Source organism: Carettochelys insculpta, chromosome 2 (assembly GCF_033958435.1).
Source record: "Carettochelys insculpta isolate YL-2023 chromosome 2, ASM3395843v1, whole genome shotgun sequence".
Classification (NCBI taxonomy): domain Eukaryota; kingdom Metazoa; phylum Chordata; order Testudines; family Carettochelyidae; genus Carettochelys; species Carettochelys insculpta.
This window is the reverse complement of record NC_134138.1, coordinates 33815021-33828780: the sequence shown is the minus strand read 5'-3', so window position 1 is coordinate 33828780 and position 13760 is coordinate 33815021. Positions and strand designations below refer to the sequence as shown.

The window sequence follows — 13760 nt, the reverse complement described above, 5'->3', positions numbered from 1 at the left end:
GACATACCTCAATATGAATACACAATTGCATGCATACAATTATTCTGCATTTGCTTGTTTGAGTCATTCAACTTATTTTTGCCTTTGTTATTATCATGCAATCTAATTGTAGCCATGTTGATCCCAGGATATTAGAGAGGCAAAGTGGTTCAGGTAATGCCTTTAAAAGACCAACTCAGAGAAGCTCAATTTTAAACTTCCCTTGCTTTAACTTTATACTGTTTTCATTTGTGCAGTAAGTAAATTATATATTTGATGTTGAAACTGAGCTTTGTACTAAATATTTACTAAGGCCATGTTTACACTAGCAACCCCTTTTGGAAGGGGGATGCTAATGAGACACTTTGGGATATGCTAATGAGGTGTTGCAATGAATATGCAGTACCTCATTAGCATAATGGCAGCCATGGCACTTCAAAAGTAACCAAATATGACCAAATATGAATAAGGGGATTTTGAAGTGTATAGGGTCCTTTTGAAAAGGAGCCCTTGTAGATGAGCTGTGCACAATCGAAAGTGGCACTTTCGAAGTGCTGTAGCTGCCATTATGCTAATGAGGTGATGCATATTCATTGCAGTGCCTCATTAGCATATTCCAAAGTGTCTCATTAGCATGTCCCTTTCAAAAGGGGGGATGATAGTGGAGACATAGCCTAAAGCTACAATTGTTACAACAAAAATGATAAATGAGTTTGGCACAAACTGCAAACAACTGTTTGAACTCTAACAACATAATTTAATTTCCTGTCGGACTTTTAGACCCTATCTCAGAAAATTTACTGAATAACAAGAAAAAAATTAAACTAACTTCAAAAGGTATTTGACAATTTCCAAACACAAGAATACAAAGGCACTTAAAGAAATAGTTCGTGTTCATTAGCTTTACTATATATTCAGGAACTCAAGGCATCACCAAATTCAATCCCTAAGGCAATCAGGCCTGCCAACAACAGGGACAAATAATGTTTCAAAAGAGCCTGAGACTCTCAGCTGCAGAGTATCAGGCCCTTTAAATTGCCATTGGAGCCCTGCAGGGCATTCTCAAGGCAGCACTGAAGGCTGGGAGGGAGTGTGCAGCACAACGTGACCCAGGCTACACTGAGGCTGTGTCTACACTAGCCCAAAACTTTGAAATGGCCATGGAAATAGCCATTTCAAAGTTTACTAATGACGCACTGAAATACATATTCAGCGACTCATTAGAATTCCGGCAGCCGTGGCACTTCAAAATTGACGCGGCTCATCCAGACAGGGCTTCTTTTCTAAAGGACCCCGGCAACTTTGAAATCCCCTTATTCCTAACAGCAGATAGGAATAAGGGGATTTCGAAGTTGCTGGGGTCCTTTTGAAAAGAAGCCCCATCTGGACGAGCCACACAGCGGCGAGCCGTGTCAATTTTGAAGTGCCGCGGCTGCTGGCATTCTAATGAGGCGCTGAATATGTATTTCAGCACTTCATTAGTAAACTTCGAAATGGCCATTTGCATGGCAATTTAAAAGTTTTGGGCTAGTGTAGACACAGCCTGAGAACTGGCTGCTCTGTTCCCCACCCACTCCACCAAAGGTCCTGCCTCTTCCAGGATAATGAAGCCAGGCCACCTCCACACCTTGCCCAGGTACTCAGCAAATCTGTTTGATCCCCTGAGGCAATGGAAGGGTAAAACTAACTAATGCTGAATCTAAACACACCTGGAAGAGGTTGGCTATCCTAATTTAATGAAGGGATTACCATTACATAGTTAACACTCATCAACTTAACCTATCCAGCTTTACACACAAGGTAACAAAAACCAAGAAAACTCAAGAAAAAAACAACCCAAGGAAAACTCCTCAACACATCATAGGTATTAAGTGAGAAAAAAGTTAATTAAGAAACTGTCAATGGATTAAATCTTACTGGGATATGGGAACACTGTTGTACCTTAAAATATTAATGGTTTCTCTTACTAGTAGTCAAATAGTTAGACTTTCTATTCAGAAGCAGGGAGTAGGGCTAAACACTGGTAAGTAAAAATGGTTGGATTTAATTGAAATAAAAATTCGTTAAGTGTGTTAATTGGCTTCCTTCTACTTATTTTGTTAAATGGCTTCTCTAAAGTAACGTATTAACATACATTCTTTGTTTTCACAGGATTGAGTGAAAATTGCTTACTTAGCTTAGCTAAAAACTGGCTGATTATTTTTAAATGGATAAGCTGCATATCCCTTATATTATTTTGCCCATATATGAGCAGTTTTTTGGTATCTAATAAAATATTAAAATGGAATTCACAGTAATTTTGGCAACAGTATATTTTGGTCTCAACCTACTAAACAAGGAGGTGGGGTCCAGGTGAGAAAGGACTTGGGCTCATGCATCAGGAGATAGGAGCTTGGCAGGGAGTGAGGGAATTGAGCACCTCTGAGGCCTGGAGGAATCCAGTAACAGTGGCTCTCAGGATATTAGAGACACAAGGTGGGTGACGTGATATCTTTGATGGGACCCTCTACTGGTATGAGAGACAAGCTTTTTGAGCAACACAGAGGTCTTCTTTCAGGATGTGAAGAGCTCTCAAGAAGAGTTACGTCAACATTGATTACTGTTTTGGGTTCTCTATGCCTTAAATATTGAGTCTGTTCTGGTATGGCTATGGTCTGAAAAAGTGGGTCTGTCCCATGAAAGCTCAACTAATAAATTATTTTGTTGGTCTTTAAAGTGCTACTTGACTGCTTTTTTGTTTTGATAGTATAAGCTTAACCGTGTCTTGCTCTTTCAATCACAGGAGATGGTCCAATAAATCAAAATTACCTCACCAACATTGTCCTTCCAAACATAATCATTTTAAAATAAAATTACTTACTACCTATCAGTTCAGATTACCCGCTTTTGCTGCATAATTATGGAAATGAGCAGAACTGAAGTGTTCTTCCAAATCATAAGGAAGAGAGAGCCAACTCTAGAGGAATGTTCAAAATAATATGGGAGGTACCTCTTATAGAAAAATTAACATCTCAATTATGTAGTCAGCCAAGTATACAGAACATAACTTAGATATTTGGTTATTATTAAATCAATACTCCAAAGTACATTTACATTCAAAAAACCCCTGCACAACTGTCTAACTTATTTTTTTAATAATATCATTTGAAACATGTGCCTGGCTTGTTATATATGTGAATAAGAGGTTTCACTTAATACAATAAGATCATCAGAAACAGCATGTCCTGGGTAGTGTAAAGCTGTTCACTCTGCAACATGATAAAACTCCATTAAATAATGAGATCTGATTATTATATTTCTTTATTTTTGTCTAAAGTAAAGCTCAGTCACTTTTGTAAAGTTTATTGTTTTGTCTTTGATATTTACAATATTGTAAACCTGTTAAAATATCCTAAATAGTTTAATATTTGTGAATGATATATTACAGAAAACTGAAGTTACTAGTATGATCTGGATCCTGAAAAGAAGTGTGATTTTGAGTTTATCCACATTTGGGACAAAATGTTTTGAAAATTCTGACTTTATCAAAAGTCTTTGGCTACACCTCACTTAAGCCCATTGACATTGTCAAACTTCTGACACCAAATATACCATTCTTCACCCTCTAAGTCTATACAGTTGTGACTCTGCTTTTCAAGTAGTCCTACTCCCGCTAGCTCTCACAGAACTTGCACAATTATAAACATCAGTGTAGCTATTCTAATGAAGGTTATTGCAGCAGTGACACAGCTGACAACTGGCTCATATGTACTCAGCCCAGTGGAGCTGTGTGATAACTACCTCTATTAGTTGTCCTGTAGCTACAGCAGTATTTGTAGGCTATGTCTGCACTACTCTGTCAACAAATGTACTGTCGACAGGGAAATCTCGACAGAATCTCTATCAACCTACTGCATCTACGCAGAACTTGCTCTGTCCACAGAGAGCTGCCAGACTGCACAGCCCTCTGGTGCCGGAAAGCAGAATGGTAGCTCTGCAAAGAGGGCTGCTCGGAAACCAGAAGCCCTCTCTGTCAATAGAAGTGTGTACATTATGCTTCTGTTGAGAGATTGTTATCCCTCAGATTTTGAGGGATAATACTGTTGAGGCAAATGCAGAGTTCTGTCAAGAAATCTCTCGACAGAACGTTTTAAGTGTGTAGATGCTCCCTGCTTTATGTCGCCAGAAGGCCCCGTCTGTTGGCAACATTCTCTAGTGTAGACCCAGCCATAGTCATGTTAGGTAGATGAAAGCTAGTGTGAGTATGTGTACACATGTAAGGGAATTTCACCTCTAGCTCATTGCATAGACATAGACTAAAATTGTAGAGAGTGGGGTTTTGTTCCTAAGAAAAAACAGAGGTAATAGTACTGCCATACATTTTGGAATTTTGAAATGCCTTATGGTAATCAGGATTGATTTGACTTCTTGTTATAGGGGACTTAGCAAAAAGACTGTAAACAGGCTAGTGGCAACATGATGGTTATTGATGCTAATACTATACGGTTACAAGTAACAGAGAGGTAGCTGTGTTGGTCTGTATCTTCAAGAACAACAAGAAGTCCTGTGGTACCTTATAGACTAACAGATATTTTGGAGCGTAAGCTTTCGTGGGCAAAGACCCACTTCATCAGATGATATATGGTGTTCACATAGTACTATTTTGACATTTCATTACGACTTGTCTCCTAAGTCATTTCTTCTCCTTAACCAGATATTTAAAAATTGATAAAAAAGTGAATGAAAATTAAAATAGCTAGTCTAGTGCAAGAATATTTTTCAAGACTTTTGCATCTCTTGAACACTCATGACTTAAAAAAATAAACAAAAAACACACATAATTTACTCATACAAATGGTCAAGGAGGAAGGATAGTGAAGACCACTGAGGCAAGTGACTTATGAGTTCCCAATCATTCAAATGTTCACAAATAACTTTCTGAATTAATAAACTGCTCTAAAAATGAGCCATCACAAAAGCAATTATAGATAAATTACATTTCAATTAAATAAGTCTTGAAGGAATAGCTCACCTTTTAAAAAAATTTAGTCATCTTTATTTTTGTGAATGTTCTTTTCAACTGATGATGTTAAAGATGATTGATACTAAATATATACTTGCGCAGGAGTTGTTTTTTAAAAGTATATTGGCAGCTCATATTCATTGCCAATTTGAAATAGCTGTTGCATGGGCAGAAAATAGGTTTGAGGCAATTAATGTAGATGAGCACCCAATTAAACTCAAAATACTATTAATAGTAATTCATTGCTTAACTAGTACAAAATGATAAAAAATTCAATTTGCATTAAGCCTATTTTTTTACATAATAGGAATCAATACACTAAATGTATTAACTGTTACAAAGCACTCTGTTATGGTTACTTTTAAGAAATTTGAGTCAATGCAGACAGAAAGATGTGCTTGTCTGTGTACTATCAAAACAAAAAAGCCATCAAGTAGCCCTTTAAAGACTAACAAAATAATTTATTTGGTGATGAGCTTTTGTGGGACAGACCCACTTCTTCAGACCAGAGCCATACCAGAACAGGCTCAATATTTAAGGCACAGAGTTCTCTGTGCCTTAAATATTGAGCCTGTTCTGGGATGGCTGTGGTCTGAAAAAGTGGTTCTGTCCTATGGAAGCTCACCTAATAAATTATTTTGTTAGTCTTTAAAGTGCTACTTGACAGCTTTTTTTGTGTTAAGTTAATGCAGTGTGTTTACATGCTGAGGGTAATTTAAAACAATACATAACTTATGCATTAAGGCTGCATCTACACTACAGCTCTGTTTCAAAAGAACAGCTTTTGGAACTGAACCTCAAAAGATGGCCTTTCGAAATGGAGCATCCACACATGCAAATGGGGAGTGAACATTCAACCTGCCCTCTCGAATGGCCCCCACCGCACTTTTGATAGAGAGAGTCCATACGTCCTAGGTCACTCTGTTGAAAGAACAGGGGCAGAAAGCGCCACAGGCAATGTCACATGGCAGATAATCCCTTCTGGGGTCTCCACCTGCTGTCCCTTTAAAAGAAGCCCCCCACCCCCACCCCAAGGCTCGGCCTGCACATGCTGAGGGCCAGCTAACTGTCCCCAGGCATGTAGGGAGAGGGAGCTGAGGAGGCATCTTGGGCCTCCATAGACCACGAGCAGCTCCCCGCCCCATTGAGGCTGTGGCCAGTGCACTGGCCATGGTCCTGGCTGCCATGCACCAGCAGCTCTGGGTGGCCACTCTGCTATCCACCCTCCTGGAGGCCATCCTCAGGGCAAGTCCCCACCTGGTCCCCAAGCTCATCTACAGCTTGTGGGGCCAAGGATGACCAAGGGGACATTACTGGAGCTGTGTCACTGGCTCACCCCAGTCCTCCAGCACCGTGACACCCACATGAGCCCAGCATTCCCACTCCAGAAAAGGGTGGCCATCGCCCTCTGGAAACTGGCCACCCTGGACAGTCACCGATCCATTGGCCATCAGTTCAGGGTGGGCAGGGCCACCATCAGGTCTATCCTCAATGAGGTAAGACATGCCCATGTCACACCCACACCACATGCAGGGGCCAGGGGGCAGCTGGTCCATGTCAGGGACATGGATGATGGATCCGAGGCTTTGAGGAGCTGGGTTTTCCAAACTGCTTCAGGGCCCTGGACAGCACACAGATTGCCCTCCGGGCCCCAGAGCACAGCCGCAGGGCCTATGTAAACCACAAGGGCTACTACTCAGTGGTTCTGCAGTTGCTCATCGATGCCAACGGTCACTTCCAGGACCTCTGTGTGGGCTTGACCAGCCATGCATATGACACCAGGGTGTTCTGGAACTCAGGGCTAGGACACCGCATGGCCAAGGGGACCTTCATCCCCTGGCGGGAGCTTCCCGGTGGGGACACCGCAGTGCTGCCCTGCATCATGGTGGGCGCAGCCTACCCCCTGCAGGCGTGGCTTATGGAGCCATATAAAGGGCACAAACAGCCTAACAGGACGTTTTTAAGGAGCAGCTGAACAGGGCCTGCAATATGGTTGAGCGGGCATTTGGCCACCTGAAGGGATGCTTTAGATGGCTTCACACCAGGCTGGAGGTGGGCCTCCCCAATGTCCCAGAAGTGGTCATTGCCTGCTGCACTGTGCACAACTTGGTGGAGGCAAAGCATGAGCCTTTCATGCAGGGTTGGGTCACTGAGGCAGGGTGTGGGTATGAAGAGCCCACAAAGCCCAGCAGGATGGTCTGTGGGTATAAGAGGCACTGCACCAGGCCTTTGAGCGGGGGCCACAGTGAACCCCTCATCCTGCACATACACACCCCCTCCCACCACACATGCACAGGGGACACACGGTAAAACCAAACAATAAACTTTTTAATAAGACTTAACTGTCTGCCTCTCCATGATCATGGGAACTATTTACAGGTGGGAGGAGGAACAGCTAATGGGGGAGTAGGGGGAACTATGTTCAGGGGCGTAGTGGCCTCCAGTGGGCACCCTGCGAATCCTGGGGGCCAGGGTCAAAGCAGGGGATTTTACCCCTTGATGGGGCTCAACGGCCAGGGTCCCCATTGCCTGTGCCCACCCCTTCCTCCCCATGTCTGGGGGTCCATCAGGGCTGGTCCGGGGCTGGCAGCACAGGGAGGTAGGGGTGCGGCTGCGGTGCGGTCCCCACAGCCTCACCGGGGTCAGCATGGGGGCGGGGGGTGAGTCTTCCATCTAGCCAGCCCTGGCCAATAATGTGTGGGCCACCCACACGAGGCTGGCCAGGGGGATGTGGCGGGGGGGACCAAGGACTATGGGGTAGGGGTGGGAGGGGCAGGTGAGAGAGTGGCTCACGATCGGGCAGCAGCTGGGGACAGGTGGCTGACCACGGCCTGGGTCAGTGCATCCAGGTTGATTGTTACTCCGTCCCAGGCCTGTTGCTCCATGGCAAGCCACTCCCACAGCACACTCATCAAGTCCCACAGGGCTGCTGTGTGGGTTGCATCCCCCACCTTCTCCTCCCCACCCTGGTGGTGCTAGCAGACAGCCTGGTGGCAGCCTTGCACTATCCCCAGTAGGGGTCCAGGCTGCTCCCCCTTGCCCTTGGTTGTCAGGCTCCCCAGGACTCTCACAGGGCTGGTGCAGCTGCCGGCTCCTGGTTGCTGGCTGCTGCATCTGTGGAGACATAAGAGAGGAGAGGAATGGGCCATTAGTCCTGAGTGATGGCCCCTGTGAACCTCCTCTCCCATCCCCTTCCTGGGGGCCCTGTGGAGACTGCATCCTGGGGTTCTCCATCTGCATGTTGGAAGCACCAGCTCCCCTTGCTCCCTACCCCGGGTCCCTCCACAGGTGGGGGGCCCATGGTGCTGTCCTGGCTGCATGGTGCTGAGTGTTGTGAGTCGTTTCTCTGGGGTTGGGGGAGTGGGACCATCTGGCCTGCCTGTGCCCTGGGGCTGATGGCTGTGTGGGTGAACTGCAGCCACCCAAGGTGGGACTGAGCACCCCCTCCCCAAGCACTGCAGTGTCCAGCATGCACATCACATACCTCGGGGTCCCTCAAGGAACTTGGCCGAAGCCCAGCCAGAGGGTGCCCGGCTGGATGGGCCAGAGAGGATGTCAATGACGAGGGACCCCCTCACTCGAGCTCTCATCATCACCTATAGTCTGAAGCCTCTGCAGATGCCTGGTGCCAGCTGCTGGTCCTGGGCTGTCCTCCCCTTGGTCCCCTTCTCAGGCTCCAGCTCTGTTTCAGGGTCCGTTGTATTGAGGATCACGGCCCAAGGAGTCAGTCCAGTTCTTTAAAGTAAGGATGGCTGGTGGCTGCTGCTCCTGACTGCCTGGCCATGTCCTGAGCCCTGCAATAGCACTGGCAGAGCTTCTTTACCTTGGACCTCCCCTGGTCTGGGGTGCAGGTGGGGTGACTCCAGCCAGGGAGGCCCTGAGACAGGCATTCAAACGCCATGGAGTTCTGGCACCGGACTCCTGTCTGGTGCAGGACCTCCTCATCTTCCCAAAGGGTGAGGAGGTCCCACAGCTCAGCCTCAGTGCATGGAGGGTCCCAGCGCTTTGGGGCCTGCCTCCTCTCCTGATGGGGGTCGGGGGGCCCTGGTGTGGGCAGGGTTCCAGGGTGCTGGCCATGGTGCCTGGGTTGCTTGCCTGTTCAGTTCACTCCCTCTAGGGCACCTGGTATTGGCCACAGTCAGCAGACAGGATACTGAGCTAGACAGACCTTTGGTCTGACTCAGTGTGGTCTCGTATGGCAGTCCTTATGTTCTTGTGCCCCTAAATCCAGGCCTTATTCTAGTTACTTCACTTCACATTAATATTATATAGTGTTTCATTCAGATCTCATTTCTACTAAAGAAGTGCACGCTGGTATGTTGAATATTTAGATTTGAATTCACCCCACATATTAGCTTCTGTAAGTATAGACTATAATGAAAACTCCATTACCTCTTCTGCTATGGGCAAGCGTGTGGCAGTCAATAGTTGCCTGACCTACCTAACAAGTAAGGTGCAAAGCAGAAATTCTGTCCAGGTGTGGTTCATGATCAGAGACGTTGGGGAGAGGTGACAGATCAGCACTTGCCTTCAGCAGACTCCAGTCCGGGCTCTTATGGAGTCCTGACTGAAAATTAAAGTGGCCTCTGTCAACTGGACAGTCCCAAGAGATGGTAATGGTAAATCTGTCCTAAGGTTTTAGTGGCATGTTGAGGACAGCCATCCTGATTTAACTACAGAGCTATCATGACTGGGACACATTCCCAAGGGGATGCAATGTCCTTGTCCTGTTACAAACATGTGCAAGATAAACATCAAAAAATATGTGGCATTCAGACCACACACTGGGAAACAGCAGCCTAGGCTATGGATAGCTGGTGAGGACTTGCCAGAGAGGGAACATCACCCGTGAGAAAAATAGCTTTCCCCTGGTCACAGAAAAACGCCAGAAAAGGAAGGTAAGACAATTGTCAAACAGCAACCAGGGCACAACCCTGTCTTCTAACACCACTTGCACCATCTGCCAACAAGCCTGTGGCTCAAGAATCAGATGCCTCAGTCACCAGAGGACCTGGGCAAAGTAAAACCTGTTAAAGAGATAATCATCAGATTAAGAGGACAGCTAGTAACTATAACATCCTTCTCATCACATCTGAACACTTTCCAGTACTATAGTTCATTAACCAACATGACTAACAACTGCTGCATGTCTTCTCAGGGAAAAATATGTATCCATATTTGAAGTGTTTTGTTTTGGCGTGTTTTTAAATAAATTGTGTATACACACTTTGACAGGCATTTATTTATATTAAGCAAAGCAAGACTGAAGAAATATAGCTTTCACTTGGATCAGAAGGTTGTGGTGGTTCTCATTTTGCTATAGGCATTCTGGCTTTCCACAATCACTGAAAACCCTAAATTGAGCAATATTCTGTGTTATATAGGTTTTTAGATAGAATGTTGCTTATGCTGCTGATTCTTCACTTCCATTTGAAAGAAAAACATATTGTAAATGAATGCTGAATATACGATATAAGCAATTAGAGCATTTATCTCGTTCACTGACTCGTGGAATCAAACAGATTTGAGTGTTTTGGCTAGATTATTTCAAAAATGGATGTTTTCTTTCCAGATAAACATAACAGAACGCTTTTTACATTATCTCAAATAATGTATTAAATATTTAAAAAGATTGTCAGTCTCAAAATAAATTATTCTGACTTAGTCCATGAATGTAATAATACAGAACAAAATACATAAAAATTACTTAATCTTTCTTTGTCTCTTTTGCTTTGGATTATGAACACAACACTTTGTGCAGCTGTTATGTACAAAAAAAATACCTGCATTTACTCCTCACTATGGTGTAATAGGATAAAAAGCATTCACACATGGAACAGCTTAAGAGATACAAAATGAATTACACAAGCCACTACTAGCAACAAAAATCACAGATTTAGTCTCACTTTCACTAGACTCAAGGGTTGCGCTGATTTCAAAGATATGAGTTATTGGTTCATTTTGTGCAACAGATTGAGCTGTATCCCTTCACCACATAGAGGTGAGACTGAAAAATAAAACTCACATGCAAACTACTTGAGTTAATCTTTTGTATGTCTGTTACCTGTATATTCAAGATGAAACCCAGCAGCTGAAACACTGATATCAGACTGAAAGTTTAGATACAAGTTGTTAGATGTGCTGTTGAGGAGGAGAGGAATTGTAGTTCCTGAAAAGAGAAAGTAAACTATTATTCCATTATGACAATGCTTAAAAACTCAATTGCAGAGTTATTCATATGTAGATATAAGGAAAAACAAAATAAAAAACAACAAACAACAACAACAAAAAACAAAACACCACAGAAGTTACAGAAGTTCATCACATGTAATATAACCAGCTTCAGGTAGAGGGCGTCACTGTGGGTGTTATGGTATACCAGTTCCTCTTAGAGATTTGGTAACATGCTCAGTTTGTCACAAGCATGGAGGTAATGCTATTGTTACTACAGCCATACGGTACAATTTGTTTCCCTCTCAGGCACTTTTATTAGGAAAAGGAGGTTTATTTATTAGGATTGAATTTAAAAAGGTGCTAATGTCATAATCACTAATATCTGAACAGCTACAATTAAATATAATACGAAATTCTTAAAACATCTCCATTGCTAGTCATCCTATTATTTGTGAATATCAAATCAAAATAATTAGGATTAATAATGGATAATGAAAATGATTTTGAAGGACAGGTTATTAGCCTTACAAAGTAGTTCCTGGGCAACATTTAACACATAAAGAATGGGTGGAATGAAAGAAACTTCCGAGAAGTATGGATGGTCTAAGGAAGATGAAAGCCTTACTTTAACAGATAATGGAGGGCTTTTATTTATAGATAAACCAATCTCAGACACATTTTTCTGACAAGAAACAGAAATAAATACTTCTTTTGGTTCTGGACTTTTTTGTGCTTTCATTTTATGCATTGTGATAGCTGCTAAGAGCTTTCTTTGTATAAGAGAGTTGGCTCAAGGTTGGGGAAATAGTGGATATTAATTTGAAGTCCTTTATATTAAACTGTAATGTAGGTTTCAATTTAATATAACGGAGAAGATAATCACAGACTGGGACAGGTAACTATTTTATAACTTTTCTCTAAGGTCAGTGCCATCAAAAACCCTCTTGCAAGACTGGGCAGTGTATGAAAAGCAACATTAAAAAAATGTTAAATGAAATGTTTTTTAACCAAGAGTTACAGGAAGGAACTTAAGGATATTATTTTCTGTACGTATACAATCATTGAATCATTGCAGACATTGACAATGACATTCACAAGAATGTCCCCTGTAGTTCGACACTCTCTAAATTACACCCATAATATTCTTTTATTTTTTAAATCTTTCAATTTTTCAGCATTATGACTGAAGGTGCTCTCATCTGGAACAAAGGCTATAACAAGTGTGAACTGTCACCGTCAGATGAAACAGGTAAGAACTAGAAGGATATTTGTGCTTATACTAAAGATCTGCATCTATAATTTACTTACTAGACGCTCTCTTCACTCACCTGAATAACTTCCAAGCCGTGGAGCATTGTTGTCAGCACCGTCATAAAAGTCCAAAGAGTCCCAGTTGTGCTCTGTAGCAAAACTTACAACCTGCACCTATGAATAAAAATGGAAGGTACAGAATGCAAATTATTTGATTTCCAGGGAAATAAACACTGTAAATTAGTTTGTGGATATATATTCCAGTAGCAGTGCTATAGCTACAAGTTGTCATTTTCAATCATACAAAAATTGTGTAAAGCTGCTTCCTGCCCCAACCCGTGGTCTGAATTTGGACCACGGGTTGTCTGGATCTGGACATTGAGGCTTAGGATTCCCCTCCACAACATTTGACCCATGGTGAATGGAGGGTTTGGCACCCCAAGCCTCATGGACCAGATCAGGTGAGCCACGGTCCAGAAGCAGACTGCAGGCTGTGCAAGGGGCTGGAGGCAGGAAGTGGCTCTGGGCTATGCTGCTACTCGCTGCTGTTCTCCTTGACGGGGTGGTGGGGTAGAAGCAGCAGCTTTGGCAGCCTGCGTGGAGGTTTCCTACCACTGCTCTGAGCAGTCAGAATTTTGGCCAACAAGAGCAGTGGAGGATGGAGCCTGAAAGCAGAGGGGAGGGGTACAAGGTCATGTGCATCTGGGGGAGCTGCAAAGGTAAATGCACTCAGTCACCCAGATCCCATACCCCCCCAGACAGATCCTGCACCCCCTCTCATCCAGACCCCCAATCCCACGCCCTTCCTGCACTCTCCCTCCCTCCTTCCCTGACCCTTTTCTTCCAGACTGTGCACCCCAAACCCTCCTACACCTTTCCTCTCACCTAGATCCATATTCCCAGCATGTTCCTGCACCCTCTCCCATCCAGATGTTCACCCCCTCTTGCACTCCCACTCCGACCCAGATCTGTCACCCACAGCATACTCATGCACCCTATTTTGACCCAGGTCATCCACCCCCAGCTCACTCTCGTATCCTCCCTCCTGCCCAGACCCCAAAGCCCATACAGTTGGGGACTACATCAGTAAAGTGTTTGTTTGTTTGTTTGTTTTTGTTTGTTTGTCACTTCTGTGGGCCCCCGACTGATTTGTCTAAGGGTCAGTATCCTGATGCAAAAAAGGTTCCCCACCCTTGGAGTAAAGTTATGTTCATCATTGGATGTAGAATACCCCTGCTCCTGAAGTAAGCAAAATATGTTTCATGTGTGGTTTTTCACGTCTATTTCTACTTAATAAATTCTGTGACCATTAGCTAGCACAACATGATGTCTCATAAATGTGTCTTGTGTTCTG

The 13760-nt window shown here is 43.8% G+C and overlaps 1 protein-coding gene across 3 annotated transcripts in view; it reads right to left on the bottom strand.

Moving 5' to 3' along the window:
* Window positions 1-13760, bottom strand: part of CSMD3 (CUB and Sushi multiple domains 3) — a 1166921-nt gene that overhangs the window by 192094 nt on the left and 961067 nt on the right. For all 3 annotated transcript variants that reach the window (XM_074985642.1, XM_074985643.1, XM_074985644.1), the window contains 2 exons: window positions 12484-12580; window positions 11046-11150 (listed from right to left, as the gene is read on the bottom strand). In XM_074985642.1, coding sequence (XP_074841743.1) covers window positions 11046-11150; window positions 12484-12580 — 202 coding nt within the window. The remainder of the gene's footprint in view (window positions 1-11045; window positions 11151-12483; window positions 12581-13760) is intronic.